Source organism: Epinephelus fuscoguttatus, linkage group LG23, assembly GCF_011397635.1.
Source record: "Epinephelus fuscoguttatus linkage group LG23, E.fuscoguttatus.final_Chr_v1".
Taxonomy (NCBI): domain Eukaryota; kingdom Metazoa; phylum Chordata; class Actinopteri; order Perciformes; family Serranidae; genus Epinephelus; species Epinephelus fuscoguttatus.
The window spans coordinates 15,582,329-15,609,743 of NC_064774.1; the positions used below are offsets into that span (position 1 = coordinate 15,582,329).

At 39.8% G+C, this 27,415-nt stretch overlaps 1 protein-coding gene across 1 annotated transcript; it reads left to right on the forward strand.

Annotated features, from left to right (window-relative positions):
* Window positions 1-26,510, forward strand: LOC125884321 (uncharacterized). Its single transcript, XM_049569219.1, has 4 exons — window positions 1-120; window positions 5,480-6,883; window positions 17,670-18,407; window positions 24,838-26,510. Exons 1-4 carry the CDS (start codon window positions 114-116, stop codon window positions 26,016-26,018), a joined length of 3,330 nt encoding a protein of 1,109 aa, XP_049425176.1. The 5' UTR covers window positions 1-113; the 3' UTR covers window positions 26,019-26,510.
* The last annotated feature ends 905 nt before the right edge of the window (window positions 26,511-27,415 follow it).

A 27,415-nucleotide genomic window follows, 5' to 3' on the forward strand; every position in this document is an offset into this window, starting at 1 on the left:
GGGGGAACTAGTAGCAGAGAAGTCAGAGAAGATACAACAAACATATTCACAAACGCTCTTGCAGTCGTGTGACCCTGACTTATTGTTGCACCTGTTATTTCATCATTGACAACATGGGTGGTAAGTTAATATCTTTCAATTATTTCTGTCAGGACTCAAAACTGCACACTGAAATATGAATAATAGCTATTTGTTTTAAATATATTTTACAGTGCACAGGTACTATTAGTAGATGGCTTCTATAGATCTGTTTTTTTCTTTCTTTTTCTCATACTGTTGAACAGTGACAGATTTTCTTCAGAATCAGAATCACTTCATGCTCCAAATGTACCATGTACAGAGACATTTGACTTAAAGTGTCGTGACACAAGGAGTTAAAGAGGTCACACTAATGTAGAGGATGATGATGACAGTTATTGAATAGAAGACAATATTCAGATCCTTCACTAAAACTAAAATTCCTTTCAGAAATGAGTCACAAATGGAAGTTTAGTGCCTAGTTGACCTTACAACACAGCCTGGAGATGCCACAGAGAAGCATTTAGGAGGAGTTCAGAACCCACACCTTAATTTTACCCACACACTGTAGGTAGTAGTTTAATTAACCTTTCGCTCATAAAGACTTTTGATCTTGTGATTTGTCTTTGTATAAATGTCCGCTCACTGTACACCAGGAAAAAGAACTTTGTAGCAGCCTTCAGTTTATGACACAACATTAATTAATAAGGCAATTGGCTATCGACCTGTTCATCTTGATGGGTGGTGCTCCAAGGTTAAATTCTGTCATTTAATGGAGTGATAAAAATGCTGCATAATGATACATTAGCACATATTGCACAGTCCATGGTCGGGGTTATACTGTCTTACACAGTGTGTGTGTGATTGTGTCAGTCAATGAGGATTTTTATTGTAACTGAGCTCATCTGTCTCTTCTTACACCTGCAGACAGCTTAAAGACAAATGTAAACTGTTACTGATGAATATTATGTAATCCTCATCTAACAACATGGATGTTGAGTTATTGTGAGTTCTTATGGTTATCATCATTGATCACTGTTCATTACTCAATCACAGATGGCATTCTGGGACATCATATTTTGGCTAAATTATCCTTCAAATGATCACATTAAATACTGAAATCAAATCAGTACTGTCTGCTGTAAAATGTAGCAGCCAGGTGTGTAGAGGGCGAGTCGCATGCATCAACACTGGCCAATAACATCTCAGCAGAATATCCTGTGTCATCTGTATCTGAGGAAGACTTGCTGAGAGTTTTGACTGTTTCACCCACGTTACCTCTCTGGTAAATACTGAGCTGTAGACTGAAGATCATCTTCCACTGCCTTGCACCTTATAAAGTCTTACTGAGGATTTAAAACTGAATGTCTCATCCATTTGAGATAGTATCTCATTATTTTGAGTTATTAGATCTTATTTTTTTTCCCATCAAGTGGCGGACATGGGCTTCCATACTATTTGGCCATGATTCTTTTTTCTTTCTGCTTTTCTTTCTTGTTACAGAGATCTTGACGCTAGAGGGCACCAAGTCAGACTGTTTACATATATTTCTTTAATTCTTCCATGGGAAGTTCTGACAAATGTTTCAGAATAAAAGCCTATTTAGAAAATGGAGGGATTCTCTCAGCCGAGGTTATAAGGGGCTTTTAATTTGAAACAAGTGTTGAGTTTGAAATGACGGTGTGATATGTTAACTTTACAAAGACAACGGAGCGGATAAAAAGTAAATATATAAACACACAGAGGGATTAATAAATAACGGACCGTCTATAATGTAGTCTGTTTCAAATGAAGCTGGGAGCCTCTGCAGTTGTGGTGAGTAAAAGCCCCGCCGCTATTTGTTAATGTTATTACTTTATGTCCGACCGTGAGGATGTGCCATTGTTTGCTAGCTTGATGCTAATGACAGTAGCGTTAACTCAGCAGGTTGACAAAGTGCCTCTGCTGTTTCACACCATCATTTCCCCCTTTTACTCTGTGTGGTAACATCCCTAGAGGAAACATTAAAAATGCTGGGGTGTTGTTGTCATACAGTTGTCTATGGCAGCAGATCGTTCTGTGTTTCTACTGGTCAAAGTGATGGCTGTGATGGGAGAATTGGATCTCACTGAAGGGCAAGTGGTCCATAACTTTAATTTTGGAGACAAAAAATGTAGGCTTAGTGTCCTGTGGTCTATTGCCCAATAGGAAATGTAGAATACTCAAGAGTACTTTAAAAGTCCTTGAGTTACTTTTCTCAGGGAGTAACGTTAGAAGTACTTTTAAAGTAACTGAGTTACTTTACTCAGGGAGTAACGCAGTAAAGTAACTGGTTACTTTTTAAAAAAGTAATGCAGTAAAGTAAATGGTTACTTTTTAAAAAAGTAACGCAGTAACGTACTTTGATTACTCTTAAAGTAACCCTTACCCAACACTGGTTGACAGACAATAAATATAAAATATTAGGATAAAGCAAGCCAATTATTAAATTGAAGATTTTGCTCAGATTAATATTATTTATTGTTTTCAGTTTAGATAAAAAAAAATCATTGTTTAAAACCGTGCCATCTCATTATCTTGTTCTGTTTCTGCAACTTTCCTTCTTGTAAATAGGGTAGGCAAAAATAAGCTGTTGCTTCAGCCTATGCCTTTTCGCCCATCCTTAACATAGAAATCCTAATTGTATGTATGTATATACCATGTTCTGTTGAATGGACGAATAAATTACTACGACTGCTACTAATGGATTTTAACGTAAAATAACTTGAAATGTAAAGTATTAAGCAATGGCTTTTTTTCTGACAAAACAAACAAAATAAAAACAAAACAACAGAAAAACAATTTGCATCACAGAGGACTAAAATGCACAACGGTTTATTACAGCAATATGTACAGTGGTGTGAAAAAAGTGTTTGCCCCCTTCCTGATTTCTTACTTTTTTGCATGTTTTCCACACTTAAATGTTTCAGATCATCAAACAAATTTAAACATTAGTCAAAGATAACACAAGTAAACACAAAATGCAGTTTTTAAATGAAGGGTATTATTAATGAGAAAGAAAAAAATCCAAAGCTACATGGCCCTGTGTGAAGAAGTGTTTGCCCCCCAGCTCCTGTTAAAACATAACTGTGGTTGATCACACCTGAGTTCAATTTCTGTAGCCACACCCAGGCCTGATTACTGCACACCTGTTCCCAATCTAGAAATCATTTAAATAGGACCTACCTGACAAAGTGAAGTAGATCAAAAGATCCTCAAAAGCTACAGACATCATGCCGAGATCCAAAGAAATTCAGGAACAAATGAGAAAAAAAGTAATTGAAATCTATCAGTCTGGAAAAGGTTATAAAGCCATTTCTAAAGCTTTGGGACTCGAACCACAGTGAGAGCCATTATCCACAAATGGTGAAAACACGGAACAGTGGTGAACTTTCCTGGGAGTGGCCAGCCGACCAAAATTACCCCAAGAGCGCAGCGACGACTCATCCAAGAGGTGACAAAAGACCCCACAACAACATCTAAAGAACTGCAGGCATCACTTGCCTCAGTTAAGGTCAGTGTTCATAACTCCACCATAAGAAAGAGACTGGGCAAAAATAGCCTGCATGGCAGAGTTCCAAGACGAAAACCACTGCTAAGCAAAAAGAACATTAAGGTTCGTCTCATTTTTGCCAGAAAACATCTTGATGATCCCCAAGACTTTTGGGAAAATATTCTGTGGACTGACGAGACAAAAGCTGAACTTTTTGGAAGGTCTGTGTCCCGTTACATCTGGCGTCATACCAACAGTAAAATATGGTGGTGGCAGTGTGATGGTCTGGGGCTGTTTTGCTGCTTCAGGACCTGGAAGACTTGCTGTGATAAATGGAAACATGAATTCTGTTGTCTACCAAAAAATCCTGAAGGAGAATGTCCGGCCATCTGTTCGTGACCTCAAGCTGAAGCGAACTTGGGTTCTACAGCAGGACAATGATCCAGAACACACCAGCAAGTCCACCTCTGAATGGCTGAAGAAAAACAAAATGAAGACTTCGGAGTGGCCTAGTCAAAGTCCTGACCTGAATCCTATTGAGATGCTGTGGCATGACCTTAAAAAGGCGGTTCATGCTCGAAAACCCTCCAATGTGGCTGAATTACAACAATTCTGCAAAGATGAGTGGGCCAAAATTCCTCCACAGCGTTGTAAAAGACTCATTGCAAGTTATCGCAAACGCTTGATCGCAGTAGTTGCTGCTAAGGGTGGCCCAACCAGTTATTAGGTTTAGGGGGCAAACACTTCTTCACACAGGGCCATGTAGCTTTGGATTTTTTTCTTCCTCATTAATAAAACCCTTCATTTAAAAACTGCATTTTGTGTTTACTTGTGTTATCTTTGACTAATGTTTAAATTTGTTTGATGATCTGAAACATTTAAGTGCGGAAAACATGCAAAAAAAGGAAGAAATCAGGAAGGGGGCACTTTTTCACACCACTGTATTTAAGGTCAAAACATTAGAATGAATAAAACAATAGGTCTGAAAATAAATGGTTAAAACCAATTTTTACTTTACATTTTCAAAATCAACCAAATGTTGCTTACCTTACTAGTTGAAGAACTACATACCGTTTCATTTATTTCCAGACCACCACCCAACTATGATAAATGCACCGTGCTACAAAGTGGAACTCAAATAACTCCAATGGAAACCTATCTGCAGTGATGACACAGTATAAAGAGCAAGAAAGTGCATGCAGGGAGGGAGGGGTGGTGGATGGGTCAAACAAACAAGAGACTTTGACTCAGGAGACCAGTGTTCATGTCCCATGTAAAATGTCAAGATTTTTTAGCTTGGTTACGTAGTGAATATCACATGACGAACATCACAACAAAGTCGCTAACTAACTTAAGAAACACAACAAAGGCTCTTATTTTAAGCCACACCATGATTTTTTTTTCCAAACATAACCAACTAGTTTTGTGGCCTGTGTACACAGACGTTTATTTTGAAAAGACTGTAATGAGCAGAAATTGGCACGCTGTCCCTTAGCTTTAAAAACTGATGCTAGAGGGGTGCTCCGAGTGTCATAGGTTAAAGCACAGGGCCGCTGACTAAGCTGCCATATTTAATGAGTGTGACAATTTGAGTTAAGATAAAGGCTGGAATTAGAAATAACATAAGTGATTGAGTAGTCTACAGCTGTCATTTTATCTGTCTGTCTTTCATCTGTGCCAAATAAACATTAACGTTTGGGTAAATGTAAGTATGAGTCTGGAGTCTGTGCCAGATACCCAATATTAAAGGACTCTGATTGGGGTCATGTTGGTTTCTTTTTATGTATTGACACCACTCTTAATTCTTTTATAATGATAATTCCGTTGTTTTGTGACTAACTTATTTTTGACCAATGACAATTTTAGATAAGTTAATGTGTATCTTCTTATTTATGTGAAACAACCAAAATATAAATGTACAATGTATTGATGGACATTATTCTCTTTCAGTGTCAAACAGCAGAGTTGTCATTCTGGGGAAAACTGGAGCTGGGAAAAGCAGCCTAGCTAACACCATACTTGGAAAGAAACTGTTCAAAGTTGACCACAGTCTCAACTCTGAAACAAGGAAATGTCAAGCAGAAACCAGATCTGTCAATGGAAGAAACATCACTTTGGTCGACACTCCTGGTTTCTTCGACACAGAGAGATCTGAAGAGGAGCTGAAGCCTGAGATAGTGAGGTGTATCATAGAGTGCGCTCCTGGGCCTCATGCTTTTCTCATTGTGCTTAAAGTGGAGAAATTCACAAGGCAGGAGCAGGCTGTCATCAACAAAATACACCAATACTTCTCTGAAGAAGTCTTCAAATATGCCACAGTTGTCTTCACTCATGGTGACCAGCTCAAGGGACAGACAATTGAGGAAACTGTCCGTAGGAATAAATCATTGAGTGATCTGGTGAAGAAGTGCGGAGGCCGCTGCCATGTCATTGACAATGAATACTGGACAGACAACCAACAGGATGAATACAGGAGCAACAAGTACCAGGTGGAGAAAATACAAAACACAATAGTTGAGATAACAAAAGCAAACAAAGGAAGGTGTTACACCAATGAGATGCTCCAAGTAGCACAGGAAATAATTGAACAAAAGAAGATGCACATTAGAGAGTCATCAGAAAACATGTCAGAAGAAGAGATCACACAGCAGGCTAAAGACAGGGCATATAAGGAGATCTGGATCAGACTGGCAGGTGTTGGAACAGGTGTATTGTTAGGAGCTTTGTTTGGTGTAGTAGCGATGGTTGGAGTAGCTGTCTTCACTTTAAAGAAACTAGTGCCTGCGGCCAAAACAGTCACAGCAGGAGCAGCAGCAGGAGCAGCTGGTGCAGGAGGAACAACAGCAGCAGGAGCAGCAGCCACAGGAGCAGCAGCAGGAGCAATTGGTGCAGGAGGAACAACAGCAGCAGGAGCAGCAGCAGCAGGAGCAGCAGCTGCGGGAGGAACAGCAGCAGGAGCAGCAGCAGCAGCAGGAGGAGCAGCAGCAGCAGGAGGAGCAGCAGCAGGAGTAGCAGGTGCAGCAGCAGCAGGAGGAGCAGCAGCAGCAGGAGTAGCAGGTGCAGCAGCAGGAGGAGGAGGAGCAGCAGCAGGAGCAACAGCAGGAGGAGTAGCAGTAGCAGGTGGAGTAGGAGTAACTGGAACAACATTAATCGCAGCTGCAGGGGTATCTGCTGCAGTAGGAGCAGTAGTGGGAGGTTATGCAGGATATCATGCAGCTGAGGGAGCAGACACGCCATGGGAAGCAGCAAAGATGGCAGCAGCTGCTGTCACGGAGGGAGCCCAGTCTATCATAGATGGAGTGAGCGATTGTTTGATTGTTTCAAGCAAACCAACATATTCAAAGTTAAAAGAGAGTTAAAACCTACAATGAGCTGTGACTCCTGAAGACAGGGAGGAGAATATATCAATAAAGTCATGTCTGCCTGTAGATCACATGAAAATCTTTTTAACCCATCGTTAACCTTTGAGCTGAAGTATGTTTATTCATATGTGATATGTCACAGGTTTTATCTTGTCTGAGCTTCAAGTACTTCTTTGTGCCTCCACACCAGTGAAAGGAATTATGATTTCAGGTTGTCTGTCCTTCCATCCATCCGTCTGTCCGTCCCTCCCATTCTTGCTAATGTGGTATCTCAAAAGAATGCCAAATTTGGCACGAATGTCCACTTGGACACAACCATGACCTGATTAAATTTTTGTGGTCATTGGTCAAAGGCCAAGGTCAATGTAACGGCCTCAATCTCATGAACACGACTCCTCTCGAACGCCTGGATGGAATGTTTTTGAATTTGGCAAAAATATCCTCTTAGACAGGAATTTGGTGGTTGAAGTTCAAAGGTCAAGGTCAGTGTGACCTCACAAAACACATTTTGGTTATAACTCAAGAATTCCTACACTAACTATATGACACAAATGTCTAATAGGATAAAATGATGAATTGAAGACACTGTATATACAAAAGGTCAAAGGTCAGCTTCACTGTGACATCATAATGTTCTGCATAAAACAGTGTGTTGCCCGGGGGAAGATGTTTGTGAAGCACCGGTGTTTTCACAGATGTGGATGTGATCCAAACTGCATTGTAAATATTTGGATTTGCAACTTATTTTTATTGTATATGATATTTTTTCAGTGTTTCTTACTTTGTATTGTAACTGCTGCACAGCAAGTTGCAATTTTATCTTAACCACAGACTCTGTGTTTGATGTGTTGTTAAGTGCATATACTATAAACCAGTGGTACTCAACTCATGGCCCATGGGCCACATTTGGCCCACGACACGGTGCCAGGTGGTCGACCAACCTCTTACTAGTTCACAATGGAAAAAAAAAACAGATACAAATTGGATTTTTTTGTGCTTTGAATCTAAATTAGCTGCCAGAGTGCAAAAAAAAGCATCAAAATATAGCTTGCTTTCTGAGGTCAGGGCTATGCCCCCAATGTCCTCAAGTCCTAAAAACACCCCCACGTACAGCAAACGTCAGGGGGTTGAAAACAGGCAACTCATTTATTATATTTACTGATAAATATTTTAATGTTTCTTTATTAACTGGTTGTCATTTTGCAAAAGCTGCCCCTGACCATGGCAAGTTGAGCATCCCTGCTGTAAACTGAAGCTACAAACCACAAATATAAAATCGTTTTAACATATTTTATGTCTGAGATCTTTCAGAAATGTTGTAATCAAATCAATGTACTCACTGTTCACTGTTCTCTGTTGCAAAAGCTAACCAGCAAATATCATTTAATCTATGTACAACATCATTTTGTTCGCATAGCTGTGATTGTTAGTGGATTAAAATGTATGACCAAGATAAATATGAACAATCAATAAACTCAAATTTGTGGAAAAAAAAAATTGATTTGAGCAAAAAGTTTTTACTTAGTAAACTTAGTTAGTTGTGGTGGAAGAAGAAGAAGTAGAAGTCACAATTGAAGTAGTAGTGGTCATAGTAGTACTAGTAGTAATAGTAGTAGTCAAAGTAGTATTTTATTATATTTATTACCTCTCTTTGAGTGTGACAGAGGCCCACACGTTGATGGATTTTAAGCTTCATAACAAGGTCTGCAAATTAATTTAGAGAAAAGCAGCCCAACAAGTTTCTCTGTGTTTTCACAATGACACAATCATGTATTCTAAAACGTGACTAAATGTTGTGAAAACACGTTCAGTATGCTTTTTTTTTGGACTCTGTTGTGAAACACGTCAGAGAGGCAAACTAGTGACAGAGAAGTCGGAGAAGATACAACCAGAGCTGAGTAAGGGTTATTTTAAAAGTAATCAAAGTACTTTACTGTGTTACTTTTTTAAAAAGTAACCAGTTACTTTACTGCGTTACTCACTGAGTAAAGTAACTCAAGTACTTTTAAAGTAATTCCAACGTTACTCCCTGAGAAAAGTAACTCAAGGACTTTTAAAGTACTCTTGAGTATTCTACATTTCCTATTGGGCAATAGACCACAGGGCGCTAAGCCTACATTTTTTTGTCTCCAAAATTAAAGTTATGGACCACTTGCCCTTCAGTGAGATCCAATTCTCCCATCACAGCCATCACTTTGACCAGTAGAAACACAGAACGATCTGCTGCCGTAGACAACTGTATGACAACAACACCCCAGCATTTTTAATATTTCCTCTAGGGATGTTACCACACAGAGTAAAAGGGGGAAATGATGGTGTGAAACAGCAGAGGCACTTTGTCAACCTGCTGAGTTAACGCTACTGTCATTAGCATCAAGCTAGCAAACAATGGTACATCCTCACAGTCGGACATAAAGTAATAACATTAACAAATAGCAGCGGGGCTTTTACTCACCACAACTGCAGAGGCTCCCAGCTTCATTTGAAACAGACTACATTATAGACGGTCCGTTATTTATTAATCCCTCTGTCTTTATATTTTTACACTGAACAAAAATATAAACGCACCACTTTTGTTTTTGCTCCCATTTTTCATGAGCTGAACTATAAGATCTAAAACATTTTCTATCCACACTAAAGACTATTTCCTCACAAATATTGTTCACAAATCTGTCTAAATCTGTGTTAGTGAGCACTTCTCCTTTGCCGAGATAATCCATCCCACCTCACAGGTGTGGCATATCAAGATGCTGATTAGACAGCATGAATATTGCACAGGTGTGCCTTAGGCTGGCTACAACAAAAGGTCACTCTGAAATGTGCAGTTTTGCTTTATTGGGGGGGGGGGTCAGAAAACCAGTCAGTATCTGGTGTGACCACCATTTGCCTCACGCAGTGAGGTGCATCTCCTTCTGTGCATTCAAAATGCCATCAATAAAATGCACCTGTGTTCGTTGTCCATAACATACGCCTGCCCATACCATAACCCCACCGCCACCATGGGCCACTCGATCCACAGCGTTGACATCAGCAAACCGCCCCCCCACACGACGCCACACATGCTGTCTGCCATCTGCCCTGAACAGTGAAAGCTGGGATTCATCCATGAAGAGAACACCTCTCCAACGTGCCAGACGCCATCGAATGTGAGCATTTGCCCACTCAAGTTGGTTACGACAACGAAGGTAGAGACCCCGATGAGGACGACGAGCATGCAGATGAGCTTCCCTGAGACGGTTTCTGACAATTTGTGCAGAAATTCTTTGGTTATGCAAACCGATTGTTGCAGCAGCTGTCCGGGTGGCTGGTCTCACCTCGATCTTGGAGGTGAACATGCTGGATGTGGAGGTCCTGGGCTGTTGTGGTTACACGTGGTCTGTGGTTGTGAGGCCGGTTGGATGTACTGCCAAACTGTCTGAAACGCCTTTGGAGACGGCTTATGGTAGAGAAATGAACATTCAATTCACAGGCAACAGCTCTGGTGGACATTCCTGCAGTCAGCATGCCAATTGCACGCTCCCTCAAAACTTGCGACATCTGTGGCATTGTGCGGTGTGATAAAACTGCACATTTCAGAGTGGCCTTTTATTGTGGCCAGCCTAAGGCACACCTGTGCAATATTCATGCTGTCTAATCAGCATCTTGATATGCCACACCTGTGAGGTGGGATGGATTATCTCGGCAAAGGAGAAGTGCTCACTAACACAGATTTAGACAGATTTGTGAACAACATTTGTGAGGAAATGGTCTTTAGTGTGGATAGAAAATGTTTTAGATCTTTGAGTTCAGCTCATGAAAAATGGGAGCAAAAACAAAAGTGGTGCGTTTATATTTTTGTTCAGTGTACTTTTTATCCGCACCCGTTGTCTTTATAAAGGTAACACAGCACTCCGACATTTCAAACTCAACACTTGTTTCAAATTAAAAGCCCCTTATAACCTCGGCTAGAGAATCCCTCCATTTTCTAAATAGGCTTTTATTCTGAAACATTTGAAGGAACTTGGTTGTGGAGGATACAGTAGCTTTTATGTTTACGTACGGTGCTTCAAATGTAGCTCCTGCCATCTGCTGGCGCTTTTAGGTGACTACAACAACATTTCGGCTGGCACATGAACAGACACACTGACTCAAATTACAATAAAAGTAATAAAAACAGGACAAGAATAACCCGATGACATCACACACGTTGTGAAAGACGACCGGGGATAACTGGTGAGTACCATCATGTAGTGTGTCATGTCTGTCGGCCAAGTCACGGCACGATTTTATGACTCCACAATCGTATAATGTGACATAGTGACTTTCAGAACGGGCAGAAAAGTCATGTAGTGTGTACCAGGCATAATGCAAGTCCTGAGTCTGACCTGTCTCTCAGCGAGTCCTCCTCCACCCTTTTTTTGTAACGCGTTATACCCAACTCTGGATACAACAAACATATTCACAAACGCTCTTGCAGTCGTGTGACCCTGACTTATTGTTGCACCTCAGTTATTTCATTATTGACAACATGGGTGGTAAGTTAATTTCTTTCAATTATTTCTGCCAGGACTCAAAACTGCACACTGAAATATGAATAATAGCTAGTCATAACTTCTGCCCCTTGCTCAGACCACATCTATCTTAAACCTTGTCCTTCATTTTGATCTTAACTACACACATAAAGTTTCTGAGGTGTATCGGCATTGTGACACTATCGCACTGACAAAATCTGTCGACAGACAGAGAGGCATGTGGGTATTTTTTTTAGCAGCCTAGGGTGCGGTTGGTATGCTAACATGCACTCCTGGTTTCTCTGATGCAGACAGATATGAGACACAGACAGACAGATACAAGTGTTTGTAAAATTTCTCAGAAATGTGCTTGAACTACTGATGAAGCAATCAAGATTAAACAGACTTATCATGGTAAAAAATGAACAAGTACATGAGTCTGTCACATTAGAAAGCAGCAGACAAACAGTTGGTGAATTATTTATTCAACCTGTAGATATGTTCACAAGATGTTTCCCTTCTTTCATTTTCACCCCGCTGCTCATTATGTTTCATTACAGATGATGTTCATGAAGAAATACTCTGTACTAGGAAGGCAAATGTGGTGTAAATTAAAATTTCCGTCAGTAGTGATATGCTTGGGAATAATGCTATTTGACCAAATTAACCAATTAGATAATCTAAATAATCAAAAAATCCAGGTAATGACAGGCACTGCATACAAGGAGGTAGATAAAGCCAGGAATATAGACCACATGGGACAAAACAGGGCAACACAAAAACAAACAAACAAAAGATAATCAGGTATAATCAGGTATAACTATTCTTGATGTCACCGATAAGCAAACTGGTTGTTTTTACTATAACAAAAGTGGTTACAACGGGCACTAGTGTGCATGTCTGTGTTTGGTAAATAACAAAGAGAAGAAAGGCTAAGCAAATTACACTAGGAGGAAATAAATAATATAAAAAATGAAAACAGTAATGTATAATCCTACATAAACACAATAATGGATATAATCATAAGACAAAAAATAAAAATCACATAAAAAAATAAAGAGAGAAAGAAAAAGACAGTGAAGTTGGCACCTCCAGTCACGTTCCAAGGTCTTGAGGGGATACTTGTGCTCAGGTGGAGATCAGTTGTGTGGGGCTTGCAAATAGTAGCAATAGAAGTAGTCATGGTAGTAGTAGTAGTAGTAGTAGAAATAGTTGTGGTAGAAGAAGTAGAAGTAGCAATAGAAGTAGTAGTGGTAGTAGTAGTAGTAGTAGTAGAAATAGTTGTGGTAGAAGAAGTAGAAGTAGCAATAGAAGTAGTAGTGGTAGTAGTAGTAGTAGTAGTAGTAGTAGTAGTAGAAATAGTTGTGGTAGAAGAAGTAGAAGTAGCAATAGAAGTAGTAGTGGTAGTAGTAGTAGTAGAAATAGTTGTGGTAGAAGAAGTAGAAGTAGTAGTGGTAGTAGTAGTAGTAGTAGTAGAAATAGTTGTGGTAGAAGAAATAGAAGTAGCAATAGAAGTAGTAGTGGTAGTAGTAGTAGTAGAAATAGTTGTGGTAGAAGAAGTAGAAGTAGCAATAGAAGTAGTAGTAGTAGTAGTAGAAATAGTTGTGGTAGAAGAGTAGAGTGGCAATGGGAGTAGTGAGTAGTAGTGGTAGTAGTAGAAATGGTTGTGGTGGAAGAGTAGAAGTAGCAATGGAGTAGTGGTGGTAGTAGTGGTAGTAGTGGTAGTGGTAGTGAAATGGTTGTGGTGGAAGAGTGGAGTGGCAATGGAGTAGTAGTGGTGGTGGTAGTGAGTAGTGGTAGTAGTGGAAGAAATGGTTGTGGTGGAAGAGTAGAGTAGCAATGAGTGGTAGTGGTGGTAGTAGTGGTAGTAGTGGTAGAATGGTTGTGGTGGAAGAGTGGGAGTAGCAATGGAGTAGTAGTGGTGGTGGTAGTGGTAGTAGTGGAGAAGAAATGGTTGTGGTGGAAGAGTGGAGTAGCAATGAGTAGTAGTGGTGGTAGTGAGTGGAATGGTTGTGGTGGAAGAGTAGAAGTAGCAATGAGTAGTGGTGGTGGTAGTAGTGGTAGTGGTAGTAGTAGTGGTGGTAGTGGAAGAATGGTTGTGGTGGAAGAGTAGAGTAGCAATGGAGTGGTAGTGGTGGTAGTAGTAGTAGTAGTGGTAGAAATGGTTGTGGTGGAAGAGTAGAAGTAGCAATGGGAGTAGTAGTAGTGGTGGTAGTAGTGGTAGTAGTAGAAATGGTTGTGGTGGAAGAGTAGAGTAGCAATGGAGTGGTGGTGGTGGTAGTAGTAGTAGTAGAAATGGTTGTGGTGGAAGAGTGGAAGTAGCAATGAAGTGGTGGTGGTAGTAGTAGTAGTGGTAGTAGAAATGGTTGTGGTGAAGAGAGTAGAGTAGCAATAGAGTGGTAGTGGTGGTAGTAGTAGTAGTGAAAATGGTTGTGGTGGAAGAGTGAAGTAGCAATAGAAGTAGTAGTAGTAGTAGTAGTGGTAGTAGAAATGGTTGTGGTGGAAGAGTGAGTAGCAATGAGTAGTGGTGGTAGTAGTAGTAGTAGTAGCAGTGAAATGGTTGTGGTGGAAGAAGTAGAGTAGCAATGGGAGTAGTGGTGGAGTAGTAGTGAGTAGTAGTGAAATGGTTGTGGTGGAAGAAGTAGAGTAGCAATGAAGTAGTAGTGGTGGTAGTGGTAGTAGTAGAAATGGTTGTGGTGGAAGAGTAGAGTAGCAATGGGAGTAGTGGTGGTGAGTAGTGGTAGTAGTAGTAGTGGTAGTGAGAAATGGTTGTGGTGGTGAAGAGTGGGAGTGGCAATGGGAGTAGTGGTGGTGGTAGTGGTGAGTAGTGGTGGTAGTGGGAATGGTTGTGGTGGAAGAGAAGTGGCAAGTAGCAGTGGTGGTGGTGGTAGTGGTAGTGGTGGTAGTGGTAGAATGGTTGTGGTGGAAGAGTGGGAGTAGCAATGAGTAGTGGTGGTGGTAGTGGTAGTAGTGGTAGTGGTAGTGGTAGAATGGTTGTGGTGGAAGAGTGGAGTAGTGGCAGTAGAGTAGTAGTAGTGGTGGTGGTGGTGTAGTGGTGGTAGTGGTGGTGGTAGTAGTGGTTGTGGTGGTAGAAGAAGTAGAAGTAGCAATAGAAGTAGTAGTGGTAGTAGTAGTAGTAGTAGTAGTAGTAGAAATAGTTGTGGTAGAAGAAGTAGAAGTAGCAATAGAAGTAGTAGTGGTAGTAGTAGTAGTAGTAGTAGTAGAAATAGTTGTGGTAGAAGAAGTAGAAGTAGCAATAGAAGTAGTAGTGGTAGTAGTAGTAGTATTTTATTATATTTATTACCTCCCTTTGAGAGTGACAGAGGCCCACACATTGATGGATTTTAAGCTTCATAACAAGGTCTGCAAAGTCATTTAGTGAAAAGCAGTCCAACATGTTTCTCTGTCACAATGACACAGTCATTTAATCTAAAACGTGACTAAATGTCGCACGTGTGTGAAAACATGTTCAGTATGCTATTTTTCTCTATTGTGAAACACGTCAGAGGGGGGAACTAGTGACAGAGAAGTCAGAGAAGATACAACAAACATATTCACAAACACTCTGGCAGTCGTGTGACCCTGACTTATTGTTGCACCTGTTATTTCATCATTGACAACATGGGTGGTAAGTTAATTTCTTTCAATTATTTCTGTCAGGACTCAAAACTGCACACTGAAATATGAATAATAGCTATTTGTTTTAAATATATTTTACAGTGCACAGGTGCTATTAGTAGATGGCTTCTATAGATCTGTTTTTCTTCCTTCTTTTTCTCATACTGTTGAACAGTGAGAGATTTTCTTCAGAATCAGAATCACTTCATGCTCCAAATGTACTATGTACAGAGACATTTGACTTAAAGTGTCGTGAAACAAGGAGTTAAAAGAGGTCACACTAATGTAGTGGATGATGATGACAGTTATTGAATAGAAGACAATATTCAGATCCTTCACTAAAACTGAAATTCCTTTCAGAAATGAGTCACAAATGGCACAACTAGTGCCCAACATGGCCTGGAGACGCCACAGAGAAGGATTTAGGAGGAGTTCAGGACCCACAGTGACACTTTATAGTTAGGACTCTTTTGGGGCAAGGCCCTGAAAACTAAACTTCTTTCAAAGACTCAATGAAAAGCCAGAAACCAGAGGAGGATTGGCAATTTATGATCAGAGCAGTTATGAAACTCCCAACATGCTGCGTTTTTCAGAACCCACACCTTAATTTTACCCACACACTGTAGTTAGTAGCTGAATTCACCTTTCAGTTATAAACAGGGCCGGCTCTTGGCATAAGCCATATAGGCGGTCGCCTAGGGTGCCACATGCTGGCGGGGGCGCAGCTGCAAGCCCTCAAAAAAATAAAATAAAACAGAATAAATAAAATAAAATAAAATAAAATAAATACTAGCAATAATTTGCAGCCCCAACTGGTGCCCTTTCCTCATGCTCTGTCTTGAAAAAAAGAACAAATAAAGAAAAAGTAAACAACAACAACTCCCCTGTTGTTTGTCATTATTTGACCTGACCCTGAACCTGTCCTGCACCGTGCTCAGTCACTTCACTGTGGAAGAGAGGGACAGGACGAGTTATCTGTGCACATCTCAGGTAGGTAGGTTGTGACTGACAGACAACAAGAGGTCATAATTTGTCAAATTATTGGGTTAACATCATGAAAAGACCTCCAACCCCTCAGGTACGACATACAGAAAGCTGAGGAAAGAGGAGGCGGAGGTCCCAGTATTGAAGTATATCGTCTTTTATAACATTAAAAAATGCTGTTTGACTTTTCATTTGTACGAGCTAGCAGCTTGCGAAGCTGAAATAAAGCAAAGTTGCCTAATAATTCTACTGTAGATAATGATGTGATTGATGCCAAGGATTGGGTTAAGATGCTGAGCTGGTTTATTGCTGTTTTTATCTGGTGAACTACTGGCTGCTTAGTGCTCCTCCCTTAGCACATTAGATATTGTGCTGAAATTTGATAAGAAATAGGGACAACTGTAAACCTAATGTGTGACCATATAATTGTAGTGCTACCTCTTTTATTTTAGTAATGCACAATCACAACTAGATAATAATTCATGTTATGTTGAACACATCACTGGTGCAAGTAGTAGTCTGTCTGCTGCAGCTACATGTTTTGCTTGTACTGTACAGTAATAGGTAGTAAATCTACTCTACATCTGTCCAGATGCACTGAGAAAATATTTGAACGGGAAAACCCAAGAAGCTGCTGCAGAGGGGCCTTCTCTGACGTCTCCTCCACTCAATGATGAATGTAAGTTTAGCCAATTATTTGTGGTCTCTGATACACTGCTATGTTGTCATTTTTATCATTATTTTTGTTGTTGTTATTAAAATTATTATTATAATGTTATTATTATTACTGTTGAATGTTCCAATTTAACCTTGTTACTAATTACAGTAAATGTAGGTCAAATAAAATAAAGTCTATTTGTACAGTGCCTACTTTATATGAAGCAGAATGACACAACAGACTTCAAGAAGTGGTGTAACAGTATGGATGTACTGTATGTTTGAATACAGCTACAAGTCACGCAACAAGCAGCAGCACGGCTGGATTCAGCACACCACCTCACTACCTCACGACGTCCAGTGAGACACAGCCTGAATCAGTCTATTTTTACAATGTCAACAAGCTGGCCAAGCCTTTAAACATTTATAAACCTCCATAGTGATGGAACCCCAATCCTGCCTAGGGCACCAAAGTGGCTAGAGCCGGCTCTGCTTATAGACTTTTGATCTTGTGATTTGTGTTTGTATAAATGTCCGCTCACTGTACACCAGGAAAAGGAACTTTGTAGCAGCCTTCAGTTTATGAGACTACATTAATTAATTAGGCAGTTGGCTATCGACCTGTTCATCTTGATGGGTGGTGCTCCAAGGTTAAATTCTGTCATTTAATGGAGTAATAAAAATGCTGCATAATGATATATTAGCACATATTGCACAGTCCATGGTCGGGGTTATACTGTCCTATACAGTGTGCGTGTGTGTGTGTTTGTGTCAGTAGGTGTATGTGTGTGCATGCATGCAGGAGGAAGACAGGGGGAGCGGTCATTAATATGCCTGGGGGCCTCTCTCTGTGTATTGACAGCATTCTTCATTCCCGTATGCCGCTAACTGATTTCCCTTTTCATTGTGACTTTTGACCAAAGAGGATTTTTATTGTAACTGAGCTCATGTGTATCTTCTTACACCTGCAGACAGCTAAAGGACAAATGTAAACTATTACTGACAGACATTATTCTCTTTCAATGTCAGACAGGAGAGTTGTCATTCTGGGAAAAACTGGAGTTGGGAAAAGCAGCCTGGCTAACACCATATTTGGAGAGAAACAGTTTAACGTCGATGATACTTCCAACTCTGGAACGAGAGACTGTCGAGCAGAAACCAGATCTGTCAGTGGGAGACTCACCACTTTGATCGACACTCCTGGTTTCTTCGACACAGATAGACCAGAGGAGGAGCTGAAGCGTGAGATAGTGGGGTGCATCACAGAGTGCACTCCTGGGCTTCATGCTTTTCTCATTGTGCTTAAAGTGGAGAAATTCACAAAGCAGGAGCAGGCTGTCATCAACAAAATCAATGAATACTTCTCTGAAGAAGTCTTCAAATATGCAACAGTTCTCTTTACTCATGGAGACCAGCTCAAGGAAGGACAGACAATTGAGGAATTTGTCTGTCAGAATAAGGCATTGAGTGATCTGGTGAAGAAGTGCGGAGACCGCTGCCACGTCATTGATAATAAATACTGGAACAACCAACAGGATGAATACAGGAGCAACCAGTTCCAGGTGAAGAAGCTACTTGACACACTAGACAAGATAACTGAGGCAAACAAAGGAGGCTGCTACACCAATGATATCTTACAAGCAGTGGAGAAAGAAATACAGAAAGAGAAGGAGCTCATTAGACAGTCATCAGGAAACATGTCAGAGGAAGAGATCACAAAGCAGGCGAAAGACAGCGTATGGAAGAAGCTTTGGATCAAACTGGCAGGTTTTGAATTAGGTGTATTGTTGGGTGCTTTGTCTGGTGTGGGAGCGAGTCTTGTATTCATATTGCTGAAGATGAGGTAGGACCATCACTTAAAAGAATGGCAGGAAGAACAAAAGAAGCAAGAGAAAGAGCGGCACTAACAGTAGCAATAACAGGACTAGATGCAGCTGAAGGAGCAGACACACCATGGAGTGTAGTGAAGATGGTTGAAGGATGAAGCACTATCTGCCTTTGATAAAAACATGACGCAGCACATGATGATTGCCTTAAAATCTTGTTCTTTACAACCTTTGATCGTTGATCTGATGATGTTTATTCATGTGTGATATTAACCATACATACACACTTGCACTTACCTAATACTCAGATGTAATATTTTACGTACATGTCTACATGCATTCCACCTGGACTGATTCTCACCATTTGCCTCTTTATATCTGATGATCTATACTGGTAACCTGTTTTGGCATTGTACGTATTTTGTATATGTTTTGAATCTGTGCCTTATTGTTATTTTATATGTTTACTCTTTCCTACATTGTATTGAAACTGTTGACAGCAATTTCCTGAGGACTAAAGTTTCATCTCATATTAAGCCCAGAGTGTCTTTTAGATGTGTTGTTAAGTGCATCTGCTGTAAACTGTAGCCACAAACCACTCACATAAAATGGTTTTAACCTCTGTTATTAATAAGATCTTTAAAATAAATTAAAATTAAATTAAATTAACACTGTTGGCTGTGGTTCTGTCTTGGCGAGATTAATCTCCTTTCCCATCACACACACACACACATGGTTATCATTACTGATTACTGTTCATGACTCTATAACATATGGCATTCTGGGAAATCTTACTTTGGCTAAATTGTCCTTCAAATGATCACATTAAATACTGAAATCAAATCAGTGCTGTCTGCTGTAAAATGTAGCAGCCAGGTATGTAGCCTCCTGTGTGAGAGGGCGAGTCACATGCATCAACACTGGCCAATAGCATCTCAGCAGAATATCCTGTGTCATCTGTATCTGAGGAAGACTTGCTGAGAGTTTTGACTGTTTCACCCACGTTACCTCTCTGGTAAATACTGAGCTGTAGACTGAAGATCATCTTCCACTGCCTTGCACCTTATAAATTCAAAGACTTACAGAGGATTTAAAACTGAATGTCTCATCCTACTGGCTGCTCTTTAAAGATTAACTTTGAATTTATATAAACTTGTCTGTGATTGTCTCTGATGCCATGTGCTCTTGTTATGTCTGGTGTGTTATATTTTTAGTGTTTGTATTTGTCCTTTTCTATTTGGCCATGACTTTTTCTTTCTGCTGTTCTTTCTTGTTAAAGAGATCTTGACACTAGAGGGCACCAAGTCAGACATGCAAAGCTCATACTTTCGTTTTAGACTGTGGGACTTTCCATCTCCTTTGAGTTTAAACAAACGAACATCCTCTTCCTGTGCACGTCCCTCACACATTCCTCAGTCTTTATATAACTTTAGTTTGAGATAGAGCTGGCATAGTGTGAGATTTTCATTACACGGTCTGAAAATAATAATAATAGTTTTAAAGCCATCAGTCAAATTCATTTTTAATTTTGTGCATTTTGTTTCTTTTTTCAGTAAATTAATTCAGCTAAGAATATGAGTGTCTGGAGGTGGAGAGGGAGACAAAGTGAGAACTGACTGACATTAATGCAATTTAAGAGGTGCTGGATTATTTACACAATAATATCATATGTGTATTATTAACATGTTTACTTTTTAAATATCATGGTTATTGTCGATACTCATTTATCACAGCATGCCTAGTTTGCAGTAAACATGCCAGTCTTGCTGATCATGAAATTAGCAGCTCTGATGTTGCACTTGCTCACCATTTCATATTAATTATAGGTATATCTAAATAATCGAGAGAATATTCGAGGACTCTAAGTGATTTTTATCCTTCCTCCACTTTTGAGGGGCTTAACATGCTCAAAAGCTACAAAGCCAAAAAATGACTCAAATTTTGACGAAACAGCCCCGAAGCAACTTGTAGCATGTGCGGAAATTGGTAGATACCTGTAAACTCCTAAGACATACAAAAAAGTCTCTTAGACCCATGATCTGAACCCAGCAGGAAGTCGGCCATTTTGAATTTACTGTGCCATTTCTAGGGGTCGTACCTTGACAAGCTCCCATTTTGCCAAAACACAACAATTGGCATTAACTTCAGTCTACTTGGTTCAATAAGCCTGAAACTTCACACACTCCTTAATAGTGCAGGCCAGGATGCATGATACGAGTTTAATCGATGGGCATGGCAAAATGGCTTGGCCACGCCCTTTAACGAGCACCCCCTGCAGCATGTTTCACCAACATGCACAAAAATTGGTACACATATATCATGCCCTGGCACACAAAAAAAGCCTTTTGCACCCATATATAGGCCAAACCCAACAGGAAGTCAATAGTATTGTGTCAGAAGAGGTAAAATGCCAACTTTCTTTGTTCATATGAATCATGTGTTTGGCAGGATGGTCATTTATTTATTTGTTTGTGTTGTTTTGCTTTGTTTCATTTTGTTTGGTTGCTCATTTAGTATTGTTTCATGGTTGATACAGTTGCTTTATTCTTACTTTAGTTCAGTATCATTTTGTCTTTTGTTATATTAGGTGGGTTTTTTTTATCTTAGCCCTTCGGACATTTTATTGCTTTCTCCCAAGAAATTTGACATACATTATTGCAGCAGTTCTGTGTGTGTTTAACACATTCTTTGTCGGTCTTTTTCTTTGCATGAGTGCTGCAGGACTGGTGATAGCGTGGCCGCCTGGACGGTGAAGGGAGTGGTGTTCAGAGTTCTTCAACCAAGCTTCACACCACCTTAAACGTGTATCTTGCATGTCATTCACACTTTATAGTTTTCCCATATAGTTTGGTTATTTTGCTGTGTGTGTGTGCATGTGTTGGGCACGGAGCGTGGTGAGTACTCTGTCACCATTTAAATTTTTCCTTCCCCGGCGACGGCTACGTCCAGCTGTTCTGTAGTGCTCCTGCCTGTATTTTAAATCAGTTAGGTTAATTAAAGTTTGGTCTTTTTTTCTTTTTTTTAAATGTGCTGCTGATTGTAATAAAGTTTGTAATCTTGGGGGAAGCCCTTTGTCCTTGACCATTATTTGACCGTCATCTGTATCACTTTGAGGGATCTGTGGCCTTCTAGATGGTTTAAGTGGGTCTTATAAATTGGAGTAATTTAAAGTAATCAAAAACTAATCAGAGCCCTGCCACAGAGCAGGCCACATGTGACGTGCATTATATCGAGTAGCAAAACAAAATGAAGGTGTGTGGTGATTATACTGTGTCGCAAAACAAAACGGATGCATGTAAAAACACCTACAGTCACTTTTTTTGGGTACGCTATGTAGTCAGGAAGTGAGAGTGGCGGCCAAACTCAGAGAGAATACAGGAAACCTATTCACACTCAGGCAGTCTTGTCACTCTGACTAATTGTCGCCTCACTGTAACTTCATTTTTGACAACATGGACGGTAAGTTTATTTCTTTCAGTTATTTCTGTCAGGACTGAACACTGTATATTGCGTTGTGAGATGCAGAGCTTTTCATAATAGCTTTGTTCATTTTAAATCGTCATTTCCAGCATGCAGTTGCTACATTTAGATGAGGTACTAATAAAATATTTACCAGTTCCCACTAGTACTTAACTATAGGTACAGTGGAAGATAAGACTTTGGGGAACAAGGGAGTAATTACCATTTTAGAGGAAAGGAGAAAGAAATTATTTTTGCAAATAGTGGCTAAATCTGTGGTGTAGTGGAAGCTGATGAGGAGGGTGTACTACTAAGTAGATGGGTGGGTTTCCAAGGAAGTGGGTATAGAGTGTGCTAGTAAACCCGGAACTCCGTTAGCGCTTTTAGCACTTCCGGTTCTCTCGTCTAAAAGTCAATACGTTTTTTGAATGGGATTTTGGTAAAATGCCTCAAATAAGGTCTGTGGTTAACAAAAGCTTAAGCAAGTTTCAGGTTTTGTTCTACGACATAAAACACATCAGTAAATACCCTACTTGTGAATTTTGAAGCTTTTACGTGTCGTAAAAAAGGCAGTTGCTAACAAATTGCTCAATACGACTACAAACCCTGTCGTCAAACGTCATCACCCCCGAACAGGCGAGAGTGCTGGCAGTCCACCATTACAGCTTCTTATTTAGCTTAAACAGTCCGATTTCCCCATTATACAATGTTTTAAAATAAAGCGGCCAAAATCAGTTGAAAGCTTAGTGGCCGTGACGTCAAGAGTCATGTGACTGTGGAGTAGTCATGTAGTCCGTTAAAGCCTAACGTTAGCTTTTTACTTCTGGTGATCGCATTTAAGCTTCAAATGCGGTATGAAAGGTGTTCATATGTGAAGATTATCTCGCTGAACAAAACCTGTAAGTATCATAAACTTGTGTTAGCCACAGAGCTTATTTTCTGACATAATCCAAAACACAATGCAAAAATCACATTCACTTTCTCTTCCGAGAACCAGTGCGATGCTAAATTTCCGGGTTTTGACGTCAGCCCTGGCACACTCTACACTCTCCTATATATTCCCATGACTTTTTGGCTACCAGAACTAAAATGTACAGAGGCGATGCCTCACTGCAGCAGTCGCAGGTTCAACTCCAGCTTGCAACTATCTCTGCATGTTGTCAACCCCCCCACCGCACTCTCCCCCTCACCCCGCCTCTCTCTGTCCTGTACATTAAAGGCAAAAAGCCTGAAAAAATAATCTTAAAAAGAATACACACAATCACACAAAAAAACAACAACACATAAATACAAAATAACATCTAACCAAACAACAAAATCCATGCCGATGGCACACCTGCAGACTTTTATCAGACTTTTTATGAATCTGTTAAAACTCTGTTGCTTAATGCCTTCAGTTATTCATATGGGGAAAGAAAACTCACAGAAACTCAACAGGAAGGTTTGATATCACTGTAGTTAAACAAGATTCATGTGGAAGGTATAAGGACCTACCTGTATTAATATAAATAATTATATTACAGTGTAAATGTGTTAGCCAAATGTCTTGCAAATAGATTGAAAAGGTATTATCAAATATAATTCATCCAAATCCACAAGGTAGTCACATCAGTGATAATATCAGACATGTATTTATTTCATTCTTTTAGCTGATTAAAAAAAAACAACAAAAAAACCTTTTGATAAAGTATGCTTGGATTTTATTTATACATTTTCAGAATATTTTCATTTTGGAGACTTAATTATTAGTTTGTTGATAGTAATGTATTTTAATGTAAAATAACTTGAAATGTAAAATATTAAGCAATGGCTTTTTTTCAGACAAAAACAAACAAAACAATAAAAAACAATTTGCATCATAGAGGACTAAAATACACAACTTTTTATTACAGCAATATTTAAGGTCAAAACATTAGAATGAATAATACAATAGGTCTGAAAATAAATGGTTAAAACAAATTTTTACTCTATGTGGATGATTTAAATTTTCAAATTCAACCAAATGTTGCTTATCTTACTGGTTGAAGAACTACATACCTTTTCATTTATTTCCAGACCACCTCCCAACTATGATAAATGTGCTGTGCTACCAAGTGGAACTCAAATAACTCCAGTGGAAACCTATCTGCAGTGATGACACAGTATAAAGAGGAAGAAAGTGCATACAGGGAGGGAGGGGTGGTGGATGGGTCAAACAAACAAGAGGCTTTGACTCAGGAGACCAGTGTTCATGTCTCATGTAAAATGTCAAGATTTTTTAGCTTGGTTATGTAGTGAATGTCACGTGACGAACATCACGACATAATTGCAAACTAACTTAAGAAACACAACAAAGGCCACACCATGATTTTTTTCCAAACATAACCAACTAGTTTTGTGGCCTGTGTCCTGTGAACACTGACGTTTATTTTGAAAAGACTGTAATGAGTGGAAATTGGCTAAGGGACAGCGTGTCCCTTAGCTTTAAAAACAGATGCTAGATGGGTACCCCGAGTGTCATAGGTTATAGCACAGGGCCGCTGACTAAGCTGCCATATTTAATTTGTGGGACAAAGTCAAGATAAAGGCTGGAATTAGAAATAACATAGATGATTGAGTAGTCTACAGCTGTCATTTTATCTGTCTGTCTTTCATCTGTGCCAAATAAACATTAAGGTTTGGGTAAATGTAAGTATGAGTCTGGAGTCTGTGCCAGATACCCAATATTAAAGGACTCTGATCGGGGTCATGTTGGTTTCTTTTGCTGTATTGACTCCACTCTTAATTCTCTTATAATAATAATTCCGTTGTTTTGTGAGTAACTTATTTTTGACCAATGACAATTTTAGATAAGTTAATGTGTATCTTCTTATATATGTGAAACAACCAAAAGATAAATGTACAATGTATTGATGGACATTATTCTCTTTCAGTGTCAGACAGGAGAATTGTCATTCTGGGGAAAACTGGAGTTGGGAAAAGCAGCCTGGCTAACACCATACATGGAGAGGAACCATTTAAGGTTGATGATACTTCCAACTCTGGAACAAGAGAATGTCAAGCAGAAACCAGATCTGTCAATGGAAGAAGCATCACTTTGATCGACACTCCTGGTTTTTTTGACACAGAGAAATCTGAGGAGGAGCTGAAGCGTGAGATAGTGAGGTGTATCACAGAGTGCACTCCTGGGCCTCATGCTTTTCTCATTGTACTTAAAGTGGAGAAATTCACAGAGCAGGAGCAGGCTGTCATCAACAAAATACACCAATACTTCTCTGAAGAAGTCTTCAAATATGCCACAGTTGTCTTCACTCATGGTGAGCAGCTCAAGGGACGGAAAATTGAGGAATTTGTCCGTCAGAATAAGTCATTGAGTGATCTGGTGGAGAAGTGCGGAGGCCGCTGCCATGTCACTGATAATGAATACTGGAAGAACAGCCAACAGGATGAATACAGGAGCAACCAGTTCCAGGTGAAGGAGCTGCTCAAGACAATAGATGAATTAACTGAAGGAAATAATGGAGGCTGCTACACCAATGAGATGCTCCAAGTAGTACAGGAAATAATTGAACAAAAGAAGACGCACATTAGAGAGTCATCAGGAAACATGTCAGAGGAAGAGATCACACGGCAGGCTAAAGACAGAGCATTTAAGGAGATCTGGATCAGACTGGCAGGTGTTGGAACAGGTGTATTATTAGGAGCTTTGTTTGGTGTAGTAGTGATGGTTGGAGCTGTTGTCTACGCTTTAAAAAAAATAGTGCCTGTGGCCAAAACAGTCTTAGCTGGTGCAGTAGGAACAACAGCAGGAGCAACAGGAGGAGCAGCAGGAGCAGGAGGAGTAGGAGTAACTGGAACAACATTAATCGTAGCTGCAGTGGTATCTGCTGCAGTGGTATCTGCTGCAGTGGTATCTGCTGCAGTGGGAGCAGCACTGGGAGGTTATAAAGGATATCATGCAGCTGAGGGAGCAGACACGCCATGGGAAGCAGCAAAGATGGCAGCAGCTGCTGTCAACGAGGGAGTCCAGTCTATCAGAGATGGAGTGAGAGATTGTTTGAATGTTTCAAACAAACCAACATATTCAAAGTTAAAAGAGAGTGAAGAGCTGTGACTCCTGAAGACAGGGAGGAGAATATATCATTAAAGTCATGTCTCCCTGTAGATCACATGAAAATCTCTTTAACCCATCGTTAACCTTTGAGCTGAAGTATGTTTACTTATGTCACAGGTTTTATCTTGTCTGAGCTTCAAGCACCTTTTCCTGTTTCACAAGGTATTTTCATGCCTCCACGATAGGTGGCCAGAGGCATTATGTTTTCAGGTTGTCTGTCCTTCCATCCATCCTTCTGTCTGTCCCTCCCATTCTTGCTAACGTGGTATCTCAAAAGAATGCCAAATTTGGCACCAGTGTCCACTTGGACACAACCATGACCTGATTAAATGTTTGTGGTCATTGGTCAAAGGCCAAGGTCAGTGTAACCTTGCATCGGCCTCAATCTCATGAGTACGACTCCTCTCAAACGCCTGGATGGAATTTTTTGAATTCGGCAAAATATGCTCTTAGACTGAGGAATATGGTGGTTGAAGGTCAAAGGTCAAGGTCAGTTAGCTGCCAGAGTGCAAAAAAGCATCAAAATATAGCTTGTTTTCTGAGGTCAGGGCTACGTCCCCAATGTCCTCAAGTCCTAAAAAACACCCCCGCGTACAGCAAACGTCAGGGGGTTGAAAACAGGCAACTCATTTATTATATTTATTGATAAATATTTTAATGTTTCTTTATTAACTGGTTGTCATTTTGCAAAAGTTGACCCTGAGCACGGCAAGTTGAGCATCCCTGCTGTAAACTGAAGCTACAAACCACAAATATAAAATTGTTTTAACATATTTTATGTCTGAGATCTTTTAAAAATGTTGTAATCAAATCAATGTACTCATTGTTCACTGTTCTCTGTTGCAAAAGCTAACCAGCAAATATCATTTAATCTATGTACAACATCATTTTGTTCCAATAGCTGTGATTGTTAGTGGATTAAAATGTATGACCAAGATAAATATGAACAATCAATAAACTCAAACTTGTGAAAAAATTTGATTTGAACAAAAACTTTTTACTTGGTAAAGTTAGTTAGTCGTGGGGGAAGAAGAAGAAGTAGAAGTCACAATAGAAGTAGAAGTGGTAGTAGTGTACTAGTAGTAGTATTTTATTATATTTATTTTTTCCTTCCCCCTTGAGACCTCCCTTTGAGAGTGACATAGGCCCACACGTTGATGGATTTTGAGCTTTCACAATGACACAATCATTTAATCTAAAACGTAATTAAATGTCGCATGTGCATGAAATCATGTTCAGTATGCTTTTTTTTTTCTCTATTGTGAAACACGTCAGTTTAGTGCCTAGTTGACCTTACAACACGGCCTGGAGACGCCACAGAGAAGGACTTAGGAGGAGTTCAGGACCCACAGTGACAGTTTACTAAAGTTACGACTCTTTTGGGGCAAGGCCCTGAA